We start from the raw sequence: 16,035 nt of genomic DNA, 5'->3' as shown, positions 1-16,035 counted from the left end.
GTTCGGGTTGAGTCACTTCGGTTCGGGACATTTTTGGGGTTGGATCGTTCAGATCGAGTCATTCTGGGTTATTTCGGGTCAGGATTTTGCCTTAACTAAGTCAATTAGGGTCACTTACGCTTCGGGTCTATCGGGCCATACTTTTTGTGTCATTTTCGGGTCTTGAGTCAGCCTTATCGGGTCAGGTCATTTGGGTTGGGTCAACTTTGCCAGGTCTACTTGAACTCATTTTATTCCGTAAATGTAGAAACCGTTGCATGGCATACAACAACCTTACAATACCTTATAAGGTCGTTGGACACGATAAAACAGTCTCACAGGGTCACAGACTCACAGGAAACTTATGCATTTTATTTTATTAAATAAATGAATTACCATTAATAACTTCTTTCCAGTGTGTATACAAATTACATATATAATCACTTTGTGTCCTTTTGAAACAAATTAGAATACGGAGTATATCATAAAAAGTTGAGAAGAATAAGAATTAGATGAGATGAATATTAGTGGAATATTGTCTAGTATAGTCACTGGTTTGTACTGGCAGTAGGAGGAGGTCCTTCGAGACGCAAGTAGTCATACATTATTCCTTGGAAAGGGCTCTGGTTCCTTGGCTGAGTCAAGTAAAGAGTATTATCCCCTTTAATAAGTTTCGAACCTGGTATGTCCACGCTGTACAGCCAGTATAGCCCATGAATCCCGTGTCTTGCGATTGAGTTGTCCCGTCCTATCAGCCCTGTTGTAAATATAGGCCGGTTTGCATTCGGATCGTTCATTCTTACCTGCATTACATGCAATTTGGTGTTTAAGTATTTCCATGTTTGAATTTGCAATTAATCAGCTGAAGAAAGAACAACGAGACATTACTTGAACTTCAGCAAGGCTAGCTGAAGCGATTGCCAACCGCAACTTGTAATTCCCCTTTTGATCCACATCGTCGACTTTGAACTTGACTTGCCATGTTGTCCCCACATATCCATTGTCTTTCCTCCTGTAATAACATGACAAATGTGTAAGCCTTTCGTGCACAATCTTACTCATTTGTTTATGATGCTGTTTCTGTGTCTCATGCTGATGCTTTTAGCAGCAGGACGATGAGACGATCTATATACCTTGTAACTTGGGCAAAGAACCAATCCTTTCGGTAATCACTAAGGCCAATAGTGTAAACTAGATCTTCATTAGGATACAACTCGGCATACCGCTCCCATAAGCCGTATTGTCTGAACCTGTCCAAATAATGAAGGTAATCAGAATGCTTGAGCAAAATAGGTTAATCTTCACTCGAGATTTCCTGCAAGTTTTAACAAAGCTAACCTGTCTGGATGATCAACATAAAGTTTATTGACATATGTAGGATTAGGATCAGGAGCGTAAAATTCAGCTGCAGTACGATCTGGAATTCCAATTTCCCACAAGGTTGGACCGTCTCTTGGAGGCTCAAAAAGCAGGTCACCCAATTCAACGTCACATCCTGAGAATCAACTCTACATTTTTAGAGAGTGAAAGAAATCGAGCATAAGACAACACACAGAAGACGAAAAAAATAAAACTAAACCTGCTGTTATGGTAATGGCAGCATCACATTTATAGTCTCCAATGAAGCCAGGCACCCAAGCATAGAGACTGTAGTCCCCTTCCCTTACGCCAGAGATTGAGAAAAAGCCGTTTTCATCAGCTTTCGTCCAGAACTGATAACCCTGAAAAAGCAAAGTCCCATACATACATATTGCTTAAAATTTTGGATAACACTATTTAGGATGCTCCTTCTGTTTTTCACTTTTCCTTTTTTATATTTTCGCATTTTGAGGTGTGCGTTCACTCATGGACGGTTCTAAAGGATGATTCATGTCAGCCGAGCCCAAATCACTTTGGGATTAAGGCTCTGATGTTGATGTTGATGTTGACTATTTAGGATGCTAAAAGTACACATGTACATTACCTTGCATTCAGTTTGCCATGAACCAGCATTTCCTGGCAAGGCTAATCCCACATATGCTCCGTTTGCTTCTATATAGTCATCGCTATTAGTATACCTGAGTGAGAATGAGTGATAGCAAATCCAGCATTAATTTTAATTCATGCAGAAGAATATTAAGTAGGATACATCAACCATTTATCTATGCCCTTATAACAACCTGTCATGGACTAGTAATCTGCCGTTGACATTACCCCGTTGATCAGACTTGGGAAAATCATCTGATGCAGGAAAGCTATAAGGCCACATCTGAGTTTGTATCGTCATCTATTCACGATTGAAATGTATAGTTTTTTTCCAGTCAGTCACTACTCGAATAATTTCCATAAAAGTAATTTTTCAGCATAATGTAGGCCAACCTGTTGTTTAGCATCTTCCCAGAGCCAATGCCAATCAGTATCCGCTGGTACAGAATTGCAGTAAATAAAAACGGGGCCGAAAACTTTCTTCCATGGCTCACCATCATTGAATTTGGGTACCAGAGGATCCCCTGCATAATGCGCACTCAGAAACACCTGATACCAGTTTACCATTGCATCAGTTTCATTTCACACAGAAGAAATACATTTTGTTTGGAGACTTCAGTACTACTAGCTGTATGACTCAGACTTACCGATAAGGATGTAGGTCCCACATGGGAGGTAAGATTTTGTTTGACTGGACCGCCAGAGCGGTACTCATAGCTAGGTGTGATTTGCCAGAATCCTGTAGGTTGGGCAGTGCTAAGCCAGCCATGAACTTTGATGTCTTTGTTATCACATGAATACTGGTACTTATCATCCACCTACAAAAGTTTCCGTTTATTTTATTGAAAAAGATTAGAAGATACGCCGTACTTAAACTTGAATGAGTTTAGGGCTCTTCAATATTAGGGCAAGCAATACCTCTCCCTTCAGATTTGGGTCTACAGGGTTTGTAAGCAAAACAGCTTCAGGATACGCTAGAGGCTGACATCTTCCCGGCATCCTATCATCAGGCAAAGGCATTTGTCTTTGCCTGTCATCTGCAATAGCCATGTACTGAAACCTAGTACATCAAACAAAAGTAAATAAATACGAAGTATTAGTCGCAAATCTTCCCTCCCTATGAAACAGATGTTATAGTATATGACTGACTATATGTTAAGTAACCTGCAGACTGTACGGAAGTTATTTTTACCATTGTTTGTTGAGCTTAAATGTGATCCTAGTTTCCCCCATACTAAACCCAGGCCAATCAGGCAAGTGCTCGTAAATAGCGTAAGTGTAGAATCCAGATGAGCCTCGCAGCATAATAAACCTGATTTCCGTCATTATTAAGATTGCCAATTAACGATTAGTACTTCTGTTATCAAATGAAGAAATGTCAAGGTTAAAGGAAATACGCAATGACCTCTTATCGATGTTCAAGGGGACAGCCTTGCCCTTGAGGGAAGGATCCCATTGTCTGCTAAAGGAAACTTCTACCTGATCATCATTAGATACTATCACCTGAAAATTTGATCCTTTTATCCTGCACGCAATTACAGATGCAAATTCTTCGTCATAAAATGAAAGAGCATTTAGCATACCCTTAAAAAGTGGCAAAAATGGAAACATCAACAGAATAAACATGGAAATGTAAAGCTGGCAGAGGTACAAACACATCAAATGTTCCGGGTGTATTAGCATCATTCCAAACAAGATCCCAGTACCTGTATGCACACAATTACCGTGTTATCAAATGCGCAGTTAAATTATCAGGAAAACAACAAAAACAGCAAAAAACAGCAAAACTGAAGTTTACTACAGTGAGGATTAAAGACTAAAGAGTGTATATCAATGACAATTCAGAACATTTAAAACAGGATGTTCTGAAGCAAACTGAAGAATGATCACCCCCTATTGTCCTCGCCATTTCGAACTTCAAGCAAATTGTCAATGCCATTGTATGATATTCCAGTGACGATTCCTCCTGGTTTCGACAGCGTCACTTGAAGCAGGCCATTGTCCAATACTACCTGCAAAGACAACCAGTTTCAAACTTGAAACAGGATGCACAAAACCCTGGTATAGTCCAAAGATTGTGCTTAACACAGCAGAATCATAATTTGTACTTAGGGGCGAAAATTTTCAAGGGCGACCTTTAAATTAATTTAATGAAATAAATTAGGAAAAAAAAAACTACGACTCTAACTTAAAGTTTCAAATTTATTTTCCTTTAATTTTGACACAAAAACAAAGAAAATAGGAGGTGACACCCTATGGCTGTTGTTAGTGATGACAAGTGAACTATAATGAATGTGTATTATCAAATTATTCGTAAAAAACTTCATAATATAGGAAGGTAAACAAATTGCGGAATAGATAAACAAATGAATGGGACTGGGGAGTAACTACTAACCAAATTAACTAACATACGGAGTATATTTCTGATAAACAGCCCAGAAACCTAGAAAAGTAGAAAGTAGAAACCAACAAAAAAAAAAAAACATTTCCTATTACTTTAAAATTACACAAACAAACAAAAAAATTCGTTAATCCAAAAAAGAAACAAATATTTAAACAAAAAAAGAGCGACATACATAACGATCAAGAATCTGAACACGAACAGGCTGATCAGTGGGCGGGGTCGGGGCCGGGGCCGGTGCTGGACCCGGGTTCGGACCAGGGTCCACACCACCTCCGCCACAACAACAAATCCATGGTTTTCCTCCTTTTGATGATGACATTCCTGCCATATAGAATTATACTACAATTGATTGTATATTGTGATCTTATTACAAGTATTATGATTTATGAAATGAAATGAAATGATGTTAGTTACTTTATTTTTGTTCGTAAATGTATGTATATATATAGTAGTTGTAGTGGCCTAAGAATAGTGTGTAAATTAAGGTGGTTATTTGGCTTATAAGTACCGATTTGTTTTGTTTTGAACTAGAATCTAAGCATTATCTATTTACAAGTATGTATGTTTGTTCACCTTTACATTTCTTCTTTTTCTTTTCTATTTATGTCCCAACTACTCTTGCCTTTGTCCAACTCTCTACGTAGTGCTCCATGTTTAGTGGCGTATCGAGAAACGATAGAGTGTGGGTCAATTTTTGTGTAATTACTATGTTTTTTTTAGTATGAGTTTAAAAGACATAAAATTTATTTTCAAGTCATATAGTACACCTTCGAGAGATTTCTTGGTCATAGAACAAAAATCGGTATGAACCGGATCTAGGTTCTGTGTTCTTCTAGATGGCGTATTGGATATTTAGATCTTTGAAATGATACTTTATGTTACTTTCCTGCCAAACAATGCGTGCAATATCAAGAGATTTACCATTCACCTTGGTTAATATAAGTCTCTTTGTGAGAAAATTTGTAGTCGTTTCTTACTTATATGTCCTAACCTCTTATGCAATAGCTCAAAAGAAGAATTATCATGAGCTATATTAGCCTCCCCTTTAAATACGCGTCCATAGGTAAAATATAAAATAACTTCTTTCTTGACTCGAGCGACAATCATGTTACCATTGGTGAGCTTCTTTTCCAGCACAAAAATAATTCATAGATCCATTGGTGAGCTTCTCTCTAGAAAATAACCTCCCACCTCTCTCTAAAAAAAAAAAGAAAACCCTAATTTCTCAACTGATCCGCCGCCTCTCCTTACCAACCACCTCCCCTCCTTTTCCCCCTACCATCGCCGGAGATGGGGTTCTCTCTTGACCCATCTCCGGTGATCGAACACGTTCCCTCTCCTTTGCGGTCCCCGATGGCCTGATTTCACTCCCTTCTGTTGTCGGATCTTGTGTTCCGTCCCGATCGTCCGGTGGCCTTGGCTGGTGTTTTGTGTGGTCGCTTTGAGGTCGGTCTATTCCGCCGTTCCCCTGTCCTGTCATCGACAGCGTTGGCATGCAACCCAGGGGTGTCTCCCCTCTCCATTGCCCCTTTCCCCACCCCTGGTAAGGTCCCGTGTCTTTGAAAGGTTGTTGGTCTGGGCGATGAGCATAACTCATCTTGGTGGCATTTTTCTGTTTGTGGTGGTGGTCTTGGACGATCTGGTGTTCTTCGATAGGAGTCTTAGTCGTCTCTTTTGTGGTAAGTCAAGTCCCATTAGCGGTGTTGGTGATGTGGTGCTTGTGTCTCAGGGGTTTCGTGTTACTCATTGCAGGTTCGAGCTTTCGGTCTGTTTGTCCTATGTTTGTCCTATGATCACTGGGTGCGATGTTTGAGGTGTAGGAGATTTATCTCCGTTGATGGTAGACTTCATCTTGCTTTTCACCTTTTCTTTCTACGCTCTTTTCGCAAGAGCGTAAGTACACCTTTTTATCGTCACTCCGTTGATTGTATGTATCGACGGTACTTGGAGGTCCCCTGTGGAAATGAAGATGATATCAACGTTCGTGGCCAAGTTGCCGTCTTTAGCCATTCTACCACCGTTAATCTTACTTATCTTAATGTTGTAGTTCTGATACTTTTAAATAAAGGTTATGTAATCTCTATGTATGGCTTTGTAGGGCTAGATCTAGTTGATGAGTGTCTGGTGCTACCTAGTCGAATAGCTTACTTTGTATTGGTTACAATAATGTAAGTTATTCACCTTCTGTCAAAAAAAAAAAAAAAAAAATTACCAACTGACATTACATTACGATGTAAGAAGTATATTGGATAAATATCTCCCATCCTCCAAGAAAAGCTCAAAATCCATACTACTCACTGATTGAATATCTCCTGAAACAATAATTTTGCTTGTGACATGATTTTTCATTTTCACCGTGACATACTCACCTTTCTTGTATAATGAAAATAACCATTCATGTGCAGTGATGAGAAACGACACACATGTATCGGCAAACCATAGGGTTTTCAACATAACTGAGATAATTATCCTCGTCCATTATAAATATATATGACCAAAGTTGGTTGATGTGTAAGGGCTTTCATCTCTTAAACAAGTGGTCAGGGTTCGATTCCTGACTCTTGCGAATAAAAAAAACAAACTTGAGAGGATCAACCCATTAAATTGCCTTAATAAATTATGGTAAATATCAGTTTGTACATTAATTTCTGATGATATATTCTTAAGAATCTTTCTCGTTATTAGTTTCTTATCGTGTGCTCTTAGGGCACACATTAGCCAAATATCATAACAAAAAATACGTCTTTTAGGCCCTGATCTTTTGAACTTAAAGTCACTTAATTTAAGTTCAGTTCAGATCCTATAAGTTCGATTCGATTCGATTCGATTCGAATCCTATAAGTTGATTCGAGATCTAATAAGTTCGATTCGATTCGAATCCTATAAGTTCGATTCGATTCGAGATCCTATAAGTTCGATTCGAGATCCTATAAGTTCGATTCGATTCGATTCGATTCGGATCCTATAAGTTCGATTCGATTCGAGATCCTATAAGTTCGATTCGAGATCATATAAGTTCGAGATCCTATAAATTCAGTTCATCAAAATTATATACGGAGTATTATTTTTAAAAACCGATGCAAAAACATTTGACATTAGTTATTCGATACATATATACATTATTATTTTTAAAACAACATTATCACTTCTCTCATTATTTTTTATCGTAATGTAATCGTAGTATAATGTATGAACAAATCAGTATATATAAAGCGGAAAAATGTTATTATCTTACATTGTGCTTTAAAATATATTTTCTTATCAATGTTCTCTCTTGGCTACCAACTAATTTCTTTTAAAAAATTTATTTCATCTCAATAAAAATTTGCATTTTTTTATAATACAATAAGTCTCTCTTGTGACGGGTATATCCGTCACAAGCTTGTGACGAGTCAAATATCACCCACTTGGGTAGATAAGACAAAGGTAATATAATGCATAGAGAATCACAAAAACCTTGTCTTCATTTACCTAAGTGAATTTTATTTGACTCGTCACAAGCTTGTGACGGATATTGTCTGTCATAAATGAGAATTTGTGTTTACAACAACAACAACAACAACAACAACAACAACAACAACAACAACAACAACAACAACAACAACAACAACAACAACAACAACAACAACAACAACAACAACAACAACAACAACAACAACAACAACAACAACAACAACAACAACAACAACAACAACAACAACAACAACAACAACAACAACAACAACAACAACAACAACAACAACAACAACAACAACAACAACAACAACAACAACAACAACAACAACAACAACAACAACAACAACAACAACAACAACAACAACAACAACAACAACAACAACAACAACAACAACAACAACAACAACAACAACAACAACAACAACAACAACAACAACAACAACTACTACAACAACAACAACAACTACAACAACAACAACAACAACAACAACAACAACAACTACAACAACAACAACAACTACTACTACTACTAAGTTAAATTAAGTTAATTTAAATTCGGATCCTATAAGTTCAGTTCATATCTTATAAGTTCAGTTCAGTTCAGTTCAGATCCTATAAGTTTAGTTCAGTTCAAATCTTATAAGTTCAGTTCAGTTCAGATCCTATAAGTTTAGTTCAGATCCTATAAGTTCAGTTCAGTTCAGTTCAGATCCTATAAGTTCAGTTCAGTTCAGATCAGATCCGTTTCAGTCCAAAAGAACAGAGCCAAATTCTCACTAATGACGGACACTACCCGTCACAAGTGAGTGACGGGTACCGTTTCCTTTTACAAAATGTCCATAGAGAGATGAGTGAGAAGCACATGGAGGGTGCCCCACCTTGTCTCTTCTCCCTTTTTGTGAGAGGTCACAAGCTTGTGACGGAATTAGTTCGTCACAAACAAGACTAGCTATACCGACAAAGTGAAATTAATTAGGACAACCATTCCTTTTTCATAATAATCCACCAACTAAGTTATTTTTAGGGGTCGTTTGGTTGCCCACTAAATTACACAGGAACTTTAATTCATGTGAATTGCAAAATGGGTAGGTTGTTTGGTTACCCCAATTCACATGAATTGGAACTTCCCATGAATTCCAATTCCTCCATAATGGAGGAAGTTGCTTACCTAGATCCCTCTAGATAAGTGGAAATGCCTACATGAATTACAATGCCTACATGTAACCAAACAACATTTTCTAATTCACATGAATTCTAAATTCATGTGATATGACACTTCCTAGGCATTGTAACGTTACTCCTTGATCTTTGAGCTCACAAGTCACAACTATAGTAGATAATGCCGTCTTTTGTTTATTTATAATACGGCCCTGTTCTTTTTGATCAAACGAATCGATCCGAATCGAATCGAATTTATAGGATCTGAATCGAATCGAATCAACTTATAGGATCTCGAATCAACTTATAGGAACCGATCGAACTTATAGGATCTCGAATCGAATCGACCTTATAGGATCTCGAATCGAACTTATAGGATCTCGAATCGAATCGAACTTATAGGATCTCGAATCGAAATGAATCGAACTTATAAAATCGAATCGAATCGAACTAAACTTATAGGAGCCGAATTTAACTTAATTTTATTTTATTTTATTTAACTTAACTATTATTATTATTATTATTATTATTATTGTTATTATTATTATTGTTATTATTGTTATTATTATTATTGTTATTATTATTGTTATTATTATTATTATTGTTATTATTATTATTGTTATTATTATTATTATTATTATTATTATTATTATTATTATTATTATTATTATTATTATTATTATTATTATTATTATTATTATTACTTGCCAAGAGAGAACATTGATAAAAAAAATTATAGTCTAAAACACAAGGTAAAATAATAACATTTTTCCGCTTTATATACATTGGTTTGTTCATACATTATACTACGATTACATTACGATAACAAATAAATCATATTTTATATCTTTTTTTCTAATCATTTATTTCCATATTATCATAATCCTCATCACTTTCATCTTCACTATCACTCTCAACAACGGATTCATTGCCTCGCCAAATGTTTTTGACTATGTTGTTTCGTACCTAATACATGACCTTATTCCGCTTTTTATCAAACATGCCCAAATCTATTGTGACGCTGAAATTATTAATGAGAGGAGTGATTTTTTTTTAAAATAATAATGTATGTATCGAATAATTAATGTCAAATGTTTTTGTATCGGTCTTTAAAAATAATACTCTGTATATAGCTTTTCTGAACTAAATTTATAAGATCCGAATTTTTCTCGAATCAACTTATAGGATCTCGAATCGAACTTATAGGATCTCGAATCGAACCGAACTTATAGGATTTGAACCGAATCGAACTTATAGGATCTAAATCGAACTTATTGGATCTCGAATCAATCGAACTTATAGGATCTCGAATCAAATCGAACTTATAGGATCTGAACTGAACTTATAGGATCTGAACTGAACTGAACTGAACTTATAGGATCTGAAGTAAACTGAAATTATGTGACTTTAAGTCCAAAAGAACAGGGCCTACGTAGTTAATTTCTATACTTTCATCCACACCTGACATGCAAGGGTTGGATCTTCATTTTATTTTATTGAATTAAATGAATTTGTTATTGATTGATTTTTCTGGATATAGAACATGATAAATGATTGAGCGTTACTTATTTCAATAAATCTCATTGAAGACGGTACGTATCCGTCATTTTGGAGTGACGGATACCATTTTCTCTCACAAATGACCCAAATAGAGGAGAGAGGGAAACATATGGGGGTGCCACCACCTTATCCCCCCTATCCGTTTTGTAAGTGGCATTACCCGTCATTTGCTCCGACCCGTCTTCAACAAGACTAACTGTACTTATTTAGCTAGTTGGAATTCGTAATTAAATTTAACGACACCAAATTATGAATAGTTAGGGCAATGATGATAATAACATGGGTCTACAGCTCCAAGTGATACAAATGGCTACGCCAAACTCAGTAAACAAGCAGGGAACACAAATTCGTTAGTGTAAATAATTAAATTTCAGGGGTATACAAATTTCTACGTCAAGTTTAGGTAAGATTATTGGTAGTCTTAAAACAAGACTCACTCAAGACTACCAATAATCTATTATAGTCTTAATAAAGTCTTGACAAAGTCTTAAGTTGAGTCTTGGAAATCCAAGACTCGACTTAAGGGGTCATTTGGTTGCTAAAGGAACTTTAACTTCCTAAGAACTTGCAATTCATGGGAATTAAATTCCAACATCCAATTTGGGTGAATTTGGCAAAATTGTTTGGTTACCCATGTAGGAATTGAATTTCACAGGAACTTCCAATGACCAGGGGGATTAGGTAAGTCACTTCCCACATTATGTAGGCACTGAAAATTTCTGGGAAGTTCTAGTTCCTACATTCTTTCAAAAATATGGTAACCAAACAACCTTGTTTTTTTAAAATCATGGGATTTTCCATTTCCTGTGTTTTTCAAATGGTAACCAAATGACTCCTAAGACTCTACATGAGTCTTGACCCCACTATTAAAATAAGACATCCAATGAAACAAAGGCAAGTGTTATATTATTTTTGTTCTTTTTTTTTCTTAAACCCCACATTTTCTAAGTAAAGTGAAAAAGTAGAGTCTGGGATAAGTCTGAAGTGAGTATGAACAATAAATAAATAATAAAAGTTAGTAAAAAATTGATGTGACAAAGTTTTAAGACTTTTGGGAATCTTACCAATAATCATACCCTTAGTAAAATAACTAACTAAACCAATCCAGGTAAGTTAACTTACCATTACAAATTCTATGACACCTGGAACCGATTCTTATCTATTATTCTCTTACGTGAATTATAATTAGGAAATAACCTACCCCTATAATAAAACTAGGAAACTAGGAAATGTAAGATATACTTTATGATTTCGATAATGAAATCAGTCCCAAGATACAATATAGATTTGAATTAATTCAACCCTTTATACAATTAAAAGACGGAATAAAGGACTAACCTTGGTCCATGTCTTACTGACGCAATCAATTCAATAATAAGAAGTATAAACCAATTGATTCTCCTCCTTAACCCTTTCCTTTATGTTCTTTGTTGATGATGGAGGAAAAAACTGTCTCACCCTTTCACTTTCTTAATCGTACGATGTTTTGTTCTTTTTTCAGGATGAATTATAATTATTATCCTTTTCTTACTGTATCCCATCATATATATATGATGGGTTACATACCTTTTCACAAAACAAAATCGTTCGTACCTTTTCGTGAAATACGACTTATTAGGGTAAGATAGGAGGGAATAATAATTCCCGTACTTTAATTACATTTAATCGAGACCGATCCATCACGGTATCGTCTTTTATATTAAAGTCTCGTAATATTTAATCTGAACTTAACTTATATTTAAACCGAAGCACTTAGGCCACTCGAATATAATTAGATATTCCAACAGGAAAAACAAATACTTAGGCTTATACCTTTTCCTAGTAGTACAATAGGATTATGGATTAATGTCGGAATAACGTAACAACTAAAAAGTTGTCTATATAAATATATTACTCCCCCTCCTAACAACTAAAAAGTTGTCTATATAAATACATTACACATTACTCCCCCTCCTAACAACTAAAAAGTTCTCTATATAAATACATTACTCCCCCTCCTCTTGGTTACACATAACAAGACAACAATAACTTTTCACATAATCATTACACATATCAACAAGACAACAATAGCTTTTCACATAATCATTACACATATCAACAAGACAACAATAGCTTTTCACATAATCAGAAACTATGATTTATTTTCATCATATTGCCGTCATTATTATTGCGGTTTTCTCTAGTTTTCTTATTATAAACACTCAATCTAGAGAATATCATCACCTCCCGTTAGGTCCGAACATGATCGGACCCGAGTCTATAACTTTCGACTGTAAAGGCGAGGGTCCTTATGCCGGTATCTCTGATGGCCGTGTTATGAAGTGGCAAGGTGCCATACAAGAATGGGCGGAATTCGCTGTAACTAGCCCATATAGGTATATCGTTTCTTCTAATGAATCACGTATTAATGCTTCATATTCATATATATGCATGAGTTGTGTATGCGTTACGTGGATCACTTATAGTTATAGATTCACTATATCTTATGACACTCGTCTTATATATTACTGAAAATTTGAACGTTCGAAAAACGTATACAATCTAATTTATAAGTTCCTAACAGTCTGCCTATGTGATCGACTAGTCATCTCACATGACTCTATGACACTTGAACTTGCCATCAATCGCATCACATTCTAGTCACTTCGAGACTCACCTCATACAAGTGACTATGGGTTAATACTATGTTAATCCGTGTTCACTTTAACGGGGTTCAATTGTCACTACAACCCGTTTGGATGTAACAATGTATAAATTAAAGATAAAAGACAAATGTGATTATGAACATGAACAAAAACAACACTTTTATTTCATTTCAAAATCTAACAAAAACTTGGTACACGTTTAAGTCCCATGGACGCAACATGTCCATCATGTTTAGCCTGCGGCAAAGGCTTGGTAAGCGGATCGGCAATGTTGCCATCCGTCCCAACCTTACATATCGCAATTTCTTTTCTATCTATGAAATCTCTAATTACATGATATTTTCTAAGTACATGTCTAGATCTATTACTAGACTTTGGCTCTTTAGCTTGGAAGATCGTCCCACTATTATCACAATAGAGAGTGATTGGATCATTGGCGGTAGGTACTACTCTTATACCTTTCGTGAATTGCCTAATCCACACAGCTTCCTTGGCAGCTTCTGATGCTGCAATGTACTCAGCCTCCGTTGTTGAATCCGCGGTCACAGCTTCCTTAAAGCTTCTCCAGCTTACGGCACCACCATTGAGTATGAAAACGAAACCAGCTTGTGATTTCATGTCATCTCTATCTGTTTGAAAACTTGAGTCCGTGTATCCATTAACACGGAGTTCGGTGTCTCCTCCAAGCACTAAGATAGAATCCTTAGTCCTTCTCAAGTACTTAAGGATGTTCTTGACAGCAATCCAATGACTCTCACCTGGATTTCCTTGATATCTACTCGTCATGCTCAAGGCATACGAGACATCAGGACGTGTGCATATCATGGCGTACATGATTGATCCGACAGCGGAAGCGTAAGGGATCATCTTCATGCGTTCAACATCATGGGGTTCGGAGGGAGATTGAGTCTTGCTCAATATAGTCCCAGTTACCATAGGTACCAAACACCTTTTAGATTTGTCCATACTGAACCGTCGAAGAATCTTATCAACATAAGATTCTTGACTTAGTGCCAATATCCTCTTGGATCTATCTCTATGGATCCGGATACCTAATATGCGTTGTGCTTCTCCTAAATCCTTCATTTGGAAGTGGTTACCTAACCACTTCTTAATAGAAGACAACATTGGAATATCATTTCCAATGAGTAGTATGTCATCGACATACAAGATTAGGAACACAACATTTCTCCCACTAAATTTCATGTATAAACATGGTTCCTCAACACTTCGAGTGAAACCATTTTCCTTTATAACATGATTGAATCGATGATTCCAACTTCTAGATGCTTGCTTAAGACCATAAATGGATCTCTTAAACTTGCACACTTTGTTAGGATTTTTAGAATCAACAAAACCTTCGGGTTGTATCATGTACACCTCCTCTTCTAAATGCCCGTTTAGAAAAGCGGTTTTGACATCCATTTGCCATATTTCATAATCATGAAATGCGGCAATCGCTAACAAAATCCGTATGGATCTTAGCATGGCTACGGGGGCGAATGTCTTATCATAATGGAGACCTTGGACTTGGGTAAATCCTTTTGCCACTAGCCTAGCTTTGTAGACATCGTCATGTCCTTCTATGCCATTCTTGACTTTGAATATCCATTTGCATTGAAGGGGTCTTGCCCCTTTAGGCAAATCTACCAAGTCCCAAACTTGGTTTTCATGCATAGAATCCATTTCGGACTTCATGGCTTCAAGCCATAAGGAGGAATTTGGACTAGAGATTGCAGTCTTGTAGGTGGCGGGCTCGTCACTTTCTATAAGCAATACATCGAGTGTTCCATCTTCTTCGATAAGTCCCACATATCGATCGGGATGGCGTATAACTCGGCCCGTTCTTCTAAGTGGAGGAGGGACAACCGCATTAGACGACGAAAGAACATCTTCTTGCGTCTCTACCTCGGTTTGTGGCTCTTGAACTTCATCAAGTTCAAAATTTCTCCCACTCTGTCTCTTAGAAATAAATTCTCTTTCTAAGAAGACAGCCTCGCAAGACACAAACACTTTGTTATCTTGAGGTTTGTAGAAGTAGTAACCTCGTGAGGTTAAGGGGTAACCTACAAAGATGCACTTTTCGGATCTTGGGGCAAGTTTGTTGTCGCTCTTAGACTTGACGTAAGCATCACATCCCCAAATCTTTATATAAGATATATTGGGAACCCTTCCCGTCCACATCTCACATAGAGTCTTTTCAGTGGATTTTGTGGGACTATTGTTTAAAGATCTAATTGTGGTTTGAATCGCAAATCCCAAAAACGAGTTTGGTAACTCGGTTTGACTCATCATGGATCGAACCATATCAAGTAGGGTTCGATTTCTCCTTTCGGCAACACCATTAAGTTGTGGTGTTCCGGGTGGAGTAAGTTGTGATATAATACCACGACCTTTCAAGTGTGAATCAAATTCAAGGCTAAGGTATTCTCCACCACGATCGGATCGTAGTGCCTTAATCCTTTTGTTCAATTGGTTCTCTACTTCGTTTTGAAATTCCTTGAATTTCTCAAACGCTTCACTCTTATGCTTCATTAAATAGATATACCCATATCTACTCAAGTCATCGGTGAAGGTTATAAAGTAGTCATAATTACCACGAGCGGTGATACTCATTGGTCCACATACATCGGTGTGTATGAGTCCCAATAGTTCACTAGCTCGTGTCCCTTTACCACTAAAAGGATTACGAGTCATTTTGCCAAGTAGGCAATATTCGGATGTACCATATGATTGATAATCAAATGGTATAATCACATTAGTCGAAATTAATCTTTTGATGTGATTCTCATTTATGTGACCTAATCGACAATGCCAAATGAACGCTTCACTTGGGTCACTTGATTTGAGTTTCTTTGATTGAATGTT

General features: G+C 36.6%; 1 protein-coding gene across 1 annotated transcript; it reads right to left on the bottom strand.

Moving 5' to 3' along the window:
* Positions 1–348: 348 nt before the first annotated feature.
* LOC141586353 (uncharacterized) lies at positions 349–4,884 on the bottom strand. Its single transcript, XM_074407551.1, has 15 exons — positions 4,521–4,884; positions 3,835–3,956; positions 3,600–3,650; positions 3,350–3,469; positions 3,137–3,256; positions 2,863–3,004; positions 2,592–2,762; positions 2,338–2,493; positions 2,139–2,245; positions 1,943–2,036; positions 1,559–1,700; positions 1,318–1,474; positions 1,113–1,229; positions 868–991; positions 349–782 (listed from the first exon to the last, which is right to left on the bottom strand). Exons 1-15 carry the CDS (start codon positions 4,674–4,676, stop codon positions 528–530), a joined length of 2,034 nt encoding a protein of 677 aa, XP_074263652.1. The 5' UTR covers positions 4,677–4,884; the 3' UTR covers positions 349–527.
* Positions 4,885–16,035: the final 11,151 nt, after the last annotated feature.

Source organism: Silene latifolia, chromosome 6 (genome assembly GCF_048544455.1).
Source record: "Silene latifolia isolate original U9 population chromosome 6, ASM4854445v1, whole genome shotgun sequence".
In the NCBI taxonomy this organism is placed as follows: Eukaryota; Viridiplantae; Streptophyta; class Magnoliopsida; order Caryophyllales; family Caryophyllaceae; genus Silene; species Silene latifolia.
The sequence above is the reverse complement of the archived record's forward strand: the minus strand, read 5'-3'. Positions and strand labels throughout refer to the sequence as shown.